Here is a 6953-nt window from a genome sequence, read left to right as displayed (position 1 = left end):
CTCGATACCCGCTCGAGCGTGAGATACAAGTCCTCGCTCGAGCGTGCATTACCCCGCTCGAGCGGACTGTAAACACATACAAAGTACTGGATACACGAAATTCCCGCTCGAGCGTACTGCATGAACTCAGTATGTACGCTCGAGCGTGGAGTTTTCCGCTCAAGCGTGAGTCCAAAATCTGAAATTTTCAGATTTGAATCTTAAGCTCAAAACTCAACTACAATGCATCAAATTCGATCCTTTTAGGCTAATTTTCTGGAAAACTCTTGTAAACTCATAGTATGACATGTTTCAAAGATCAATTTGAGAAATCAAAGCTCAAAGGTAGTTCGATTAAACACAATTTTCAAATAAATTTCAAGAACATGAAGAACAATGCAAATTCAACACATGCATGGGTTCTTTGAAACTCCAAAGTTCTAAAACAAGATCAAATGCAAGATTTAACTTCAAAACATGGTGAGTTCATGGACTATAACAAAAATGTGGACATGCATCCAAGAATTTTTATGAAAACAACCTCAGACTTCATGATATACACATGCATGCATTATTTAAGCTTCAATTCAACAATCTAAACCAAAACTTTACTTTAAACTCTAATCTTCCATGAACCATGCAAGAATTAAACTTAAATGCACAATTAAAAGGGAAATCTCCTACCTTAAGCATTGAATTCCAAGTCTAGGAGCTCAAATATGCAAAATCTCTTCAATTCTCCTAAGTTCCAAGCCAAAACTCTAGATGAATTCAATTCCTTTTTCACTCCCTCTCTCTCACGGTTTTGTCTCCAAAGTGGCTAAGGAAATGTTGTATGATCAAGTGTAATAAGGCTTCAACATAGTCTTAGGTAGTGGCCCACTCAAGGGCAATTTCATAAATAATTGGACTAATGTAATTTAACGTTATTTAATCTAATTTAATCGCTTCGAACCGAATTTTAATTAAACCTACCATAAAATTCTATAAATCCTAACTAGCACATAAATCAGGTCGATTTCTGATTTGGACTCCGATAAGGTTTTCAATTCGCAATTTAAAGTCAAAGACATGAACAGATCATTTTATCGCAAACAGGTAGAAACACATAAATAATGCAATACACATGCAAATAAATCCCAAATCCTTCCTAAATTACTATTAAGCATAATTAATCATGAATTAACATTAATCGGAGGTCGGGGTCATTACATAATGGTTCTCTACAAAAATTGTGAAACCCCTTTATATGAATACTTATCTTCTTTTTTATAGGTTATTTCAAAAAACTATTTTGATTATTATTCTCATTCATTATTTGATTTTGTTCAAATTTTCTTCTAGGTTTAGGGTTTTAAAATAATAAAAAACAATGATGTTAATAATGATAGTGAGTTTTGGTATGATGGATTGGAGTTTTGGAGGAGGGTGAAGAAGAAGAAGGAAAAAAAAAAAAAACTTTGATCTCCTGGGAAAGAAGACACAGAGATTTAAATAAAAATAACTGATTAAGGTATACCATGAGAGAAAAAAAAAATATTTTAGGGTTTAATATACATTATCCTTATTAGTAAATTCATATTAGGATATAATAGGAATTAAAATTTATGAATTTAAATTAGGTGTATTGAGATATATTTTAAGTTTAAATAGAATTTCCGCATAAATTGGATGATCTTGAACGGCGCAATATTGGATTAAAAACATGAGAGAATTTAAAATAATAATAATAATAATAATTAAGTTTGAATATTATAACAAACTAAAATTTCAATTTTAATTTTGTCTTTTTAAATTTAATTTTTTTTATTTTTTAAGTAAAAATATAGAAAAATAAACATTTTAATTATTAAATTTTAAAAAAAATAATATTTTAAACATTTCTCATATACTCGAAGTGAATATAATAATTAAAACATTATTTTTTTATTAATTTTACCCAACAAAAATAAATAAATAAATAATATACTCAAAATTCAACATTTAACTCGTAATTTTTTATTTTTTATTTTTTATTGTTGTAATTTCTTCAAACAAAATGTTTCCACAACATACAGAGCAAGGACCCAAAGCAGACCAAAGAGAGGAACGCAGCAAAACCCCTGTCTGAGGCCCTCGAATCACACATAGATCCTCACCGGTGATTTGTTTGTAAAGATCTTCTTCTTCTTCTTCACTATAATTTTTTGTCTTCCCTTCCGATCAAATTGTATGATTGTTAATTTTTTTATTTTATTTTATTTAATGATTTATGGATTTGTGCATTTTTTGGGTTTGTTCAAAAATGGATTTTGGGGTTGTGGGATTTGTGAATTCTAAATTTGGGTCTGTTCAAGAATGGATTTTGTGGTTTTGAGAGATTTGTGAATTCTAATTGTTTGTTAAAAGTCCTCAAAGACCAAGTGAGTTGGTTTTTTTGGCTAAACGATTGTGCATTTTATTGTTCAGTGAATGTATTTAAAATTGTTGTATGTGTACTACAAAAGGCGATATTCCCTTGTGATTCATTCCCTCTTCTGGAGGGAAAAGAAAAGAGGAAGGAAATGTGAATGAAATAGGCTATTTATTTTTTTTATTTTATTCACATTTTTCTCTTCTTTTCTTTCCCTCCACAAATCCTTACCCAAATTCATGATCCAAACACAGACTAAGGGCCTGTTTGCTTCTCAGAAGTTTCCGTCATGATCTGGGTGTCTGCTAATTGGTGTTCTGTTTGTGTCCCAGCCTTTTCTTTCTGATTGAATATTGGTTGTTTTCTTGTAGTAGCTCTTTTGCACCAAACTGTTTGTGAAAATGCAAAAAGTGACATTGTTATTCTGTGTCCGGTTAATGGCATCATGATCAATTGTTTACATATTGTCATCCACAGTCCGTTGTTTCTAGGAATATTTTTCTTTGCATTATACGATATACTTTCAGACTGTCAAATTTGTTTTTGTTTTCTTAAAGATTGTTTTAACATTATTAAAAGTTTGAATTGTAGGTTTGCTTGATTGGATTTTATTTTTTTCCATAATTCAGCTTTAGATGCAATGATAGAAGGGGCACGCATTCAGCTTAATGGGTGGCAACGGGCTGCAGTTGCTCTTGGTTCAGCAGTGGGAGCGTTAGTGGACCCACGAAGAGCAGATTTGATAGCTGCTTTGGGGGAGACAACTGGGAAGCCTGCTTTTGAAAGGGTTCTAGAAAGGATGAAGAAAAGTCCTGAAGGCAGAGTAAGGATTTGTTAATTACAAGTTGAGATTCTAATTATATTGGCATTTATAAGTGTTATATATTATCATTGTGTTTGTGAACGACTTAGTTATAACTGCTGTTTTTCAATGGACTATTGCCCTCCCTCTTGGCCATGGTTCATCTACTCTTGTAACCACCAGTATTGTTTTAACAGAGGTGTTTCCCTATCCGTCTGCACTAATATATTATGTTGCCTAGGTTAAATTCCCCCTCATTTTATAGTGAGGATGAAAGCTAACAGATTTGGAAAATCTTTCCCCTTCTTTTCCTTCCCCTCGTGCCTATGCAATAAAGCTTTCTTTAATTGATTTTTTAATGATGGGGCTAAACATTTACTGCAAAATTCTGGTCTCTCTGTCTTTCTGTTCTCAGGCTTTGATCATGTAAGAACATGTGGGGTGAATGGAGTTGATCTTAGGACGAGTAAATTGTTGTTTTTTTGTTATTGAATTCTTGTATTTGCATATAAGTTTGCCACGAATTGCTTTATAAGTTTGATTTCACCTCACTATGGAAAATGATCTCTCTCTCTCTCTCTCAGGATGTACTGTCGGAACGTCCTCGTGTCATCTCTTCAAAAGTGGGGCACGTATGGGACCTACCGGCCAACACATTCGGTGCCGCCTATGCAAGGTTCATGGGTTCTAGACACTTCTCCCCAGACGATAGGCCACTGGTCCGGTTCATGGAAACAGAGGAGCTAGCATACGTTGCAATGCGAGCCCGCGAGGTCCATGACTTCTGGCACACCCTCTTTGGCCTTCCCACCAACTTGATTGGCGAGTCAGCACTCAAGGTGATAGAGTTTGAGCAAATGATGCTTCCCATGTGCCTGTTGTCAGTCGTAGGAGGAACGGCAAAATTTAATGAGAAGCAAAGGGCACTGTTCTACCAGCATTACTTCCCCTGGGCCTGCCGTGCTGGATTGCGATGCACAGACCTAATGTGTGTATACTATGAGCAGCATTTTCATGAAGATTTGGAGGATGTTCGGCAGCAATGGGGTATAATTCCTGCTCCTGCTCCTGCTCCTGCTCCCAAATGAAATGTGGTCATGGTTAGTTAATAGCTCCCAAATGAAATATGGTCATGGGATGAGAGATATCGCGAAGTGGACATCAGGATTTGTATTTCATCAACTCGTTGGGTCATACGCTTGGGAGGCTTGGGAAGGGCGGTAGCTATTGTGTACTGGTTGCTAGATGGGTTTTGTGCTTCACACTATTATTATCAAACAAGTGCAGACATTTGTTCTGGTTGTCTTTGATTGTGTGTGTTTTGGATGGTATGCATCTTGTTATCTTGTGTTTGTGGGAGGGTTCCATCTTCAAATACCAAAATTAGTTGATGATGGCAGTTGTTTTGCAGTTCTTAGTTTAGTTTTTTGGCAATAATGGTTGATTTTATGGGTGTTTGATGTGGTTATGATATTTATCTTTTCAGATGTTTTGCGTAGGTATCCCTTGTACAAATGTATTTTTATTTCTTCTTCTTCTTTAATTTAACTTAACAAACGTTTAGCTAAAAAAATCACTACTTTCGCGCTGCTATATTAGTTCTTTTTTCCAACACTTTTTGAATGAAAAGATCCTCATCAATATGAATATATTGAGTTAAACCCACTCAATCACCAGTACATAAACTAAGCAAACCCAATCAATCCAAATCTTCACCATTCTGATGAGAAAAATTACAACCATGGTATAAGAATTAAAAGGGGGAAGAGTAATCAAATATTTATAATCGGCAACAACGTCCCGAGTCAATTAATAGACAGTCGATAAACACATGAGTGCGTCAACGACTGTAACCTTGTTCTTAATAGTCACTGAGCTTCATAACAGAGATTTTTGCAGCAACCACCATCCCACCTCTATATTACATTGTACATGATCAAGCAAAGTTCTCACTGTACATAAAAGCTAAAAAAAAACCTCCCAAACAACACTTTGGACACAAATTGATTGACAACACTTGCATTACAACGGTATGATGGCATATATATCAGTTGCCGCCGCCGCCGTCGCCAAAGAGGTAACCAAGAGAAGATCCACCACCAGGGGCAGAATGGATCTTAGTTGAGGGCCGATCCTGCGAAACACGGGAAGAAAGTCATAGTGAGATATCGATTCTTTAATACAGCAGAAGAAAACAATAAGGAACTTGAAAATCATTATGTGTTAAGGTGGATCTGAGTAGTTTCTTCTCTGTTGTGATAATAGCTGAAATTAATATGATAATTTGTAGTCCATGGAATCATTTTTCCCATCAAAAGCTGTAACCACAAAACTTATAAAGAAATAAAAAACTATACATAGTGAAGAAGATAAAGTCCAGCATGTAAGATCAAATGACAAGGCACACATGGTGTTTTGGCACTGGTAGCTATTTGAACTAAACGTTGTCCTATATCGTTAAGCAGGACTTCTAGCCATGGTAGGCCTTCTGAACGTTTAAAAATAGTCTTTGAATGCAACCTATAATCCTAAAAATAGGAACTTCGGCGGACTGAAGAAGACACCGGCAAACTCAACCTTTGAGCTTATAGAGAATGAACAATCTGTCAGCTAAAAGGCACTTGTTTAGCATAAAATGGGAGTTCATAATTACTCATCACTACAATATGCTTCATGCATGGTCTCCAAACTTTTTGTTTTTGTTTTTGTTTTTTTTTTGATACAAACTACAATATGCTTCATGCATGGGCTCCAAACCAACCTAACACTTCATGTTGAATTATTAAACATCCAAGTGATTTCCATGCCTCAAAGTAGACATTTATTTGGAAACAATCTAACAAGGAAAGACATTTTTTAAAGATGATTATGTAACCCTAATTTCCCAGTTACTGATGGCCCTTTCTTTTTTGCCTATCCCTAGATCTACAATTTAATAAACGCAACACTCAAATGTTGTAGCACTCATAGAAACTCCAACGTCCAACCTAGTAGATTTTGAAGCCTCTATTCTTGGCCCTCTAATATGAATAGGGTTATAAATTGAAATGCACCATGCTGAAATGATATATGCATGAGTCTCCTAGTTAGCCATACACTATGAGTTCATTCCCAAGTAAGAAGTGAATTTCATAGACATCTCATCAAGCTTGTTAACACAAGAAATACAAAACAAAAACTACAAATAAGCATAACAAAACTGGAGTTGCAAGCCTAAGACTTTTATTCCCATAGTTCAATGATGTTTGCAAAATTTATCAACCTAATCTAATCCTTCCAGCTCTGAATGGATGACCCATAAGCCTATTTTTTGGTACTAATTACGAGGATGTGTCTTTTTTCTGTTTCTTTTGTTTTGCAAGTCAATTACTTCATCCAAAATATCATGTCATGACCCTAAGCACCCTGTAGTTGTGCACCTGAGACACAACTGACGTAAATGTTACTCAGCTAGAAAATTTACCATTATAAAGATGACTAAAATTATTATGGTTAGAGACATACTGTAATGAAATTGCCACCGTTCTGACCATCTGCCCTGAAGTATTTATTTGCAGTGCTGCTATTTATACCGGTAGGAATCTGCTTAGTAACATCTACTTGTTGAGAAGCAGCAGTAGTCTTGGGGGGAGGACCATTATTTACATCCTGTCCTTCACTTGAAGCAGGTTTTGGATTGTTTGTGGCTGGCTTTGGAGCCTCACCACTCCCAAATAAGTAGCCACGTGAACTCTATCCGCCGCCATAGCTGACTCCACGACCCATATCAACAAATTCCTA

At 35.4% G+C, this 6953-nt stretch overlaps 1 protein-coding gene and 1 pseudogene across 4 annotated transcripts; one reads left to right on the top strand and one right to left on the bottom strand.

Moving 5' to 3' along the window:
- The first annotated feature begins 1973 nt into the window (after nucleotides 1-1973).
- Nucleotides 1974-4660, top strand: LOC114274799 (ubiquinone biosynthesis protein COQ4 homolog, mitochondrial-like). Of its 3 annotated transcripts, none has more exons than XM_028216775.2 (3): nucleotides 1974-2130; nucleotides 3001-3194; nucleotides 3758-4660. In XM_028216775.2, exons 2-3 carry the CDS (start codon nucleotides 3012-3014, stop codon nucleotides 4259-4261), a joined length of 687 nt encoding a protein of 228 aa, XP_028072576.2. In that variant the 5' UTR covers nucleotides 1974-2130; nucleotides 3001-3011; the 3' UTR covers nucleotides 4262-4660. The 3 variants fall into 3 exon arrangements, with proteins under 3 accessions (XP_028072576.2, XP_082727243.1, XP_082727242.1); XM_082871117.1 differs by having other exon boundaries at nucleotides 1994-2130; nucleotides 2963-3194; XM_082871116.1 differs by having other exon boundaries at nucleotides 1995-2119.
- A 266-nt stretch (nucleotides 4661-4926) lies between these two features.
- On the bottom strand, nucleotides 4927-6953 carry LOC114274782 (protein SPIRAL1-like 1; annotated as a pseudogene). The gene is made up of 2 exons (XR_014330844.1): nucleotides 6678-6953; nucleotides 4927-5307 (listed from the first exon to the last, which is right to left on the bottom strand). The product of XR_014330844.1 is annotated as a protein SPIRAL1-like 1 (transcript).

Source organism: Camellia sinensis, chromosome 5 (genome assembly GCF_055761805.1).
Source record: "Camellia sinensis isolate YWXY chromosome 5, ASM5576180v1, whole genome shotgun sequence".
NCBI classification, from domain to species: Eukaryota; Viridiplantae; Streptophyta; class Magnoliopsida; order Ericales; family Theaceae; genus Camellia; species Camellia sinensis.
The sequence above is the reverse complement of the archived record's forward strand: the minus strand, read 5'-3'. Positions and strand labels throughout refer to the sequence as shown.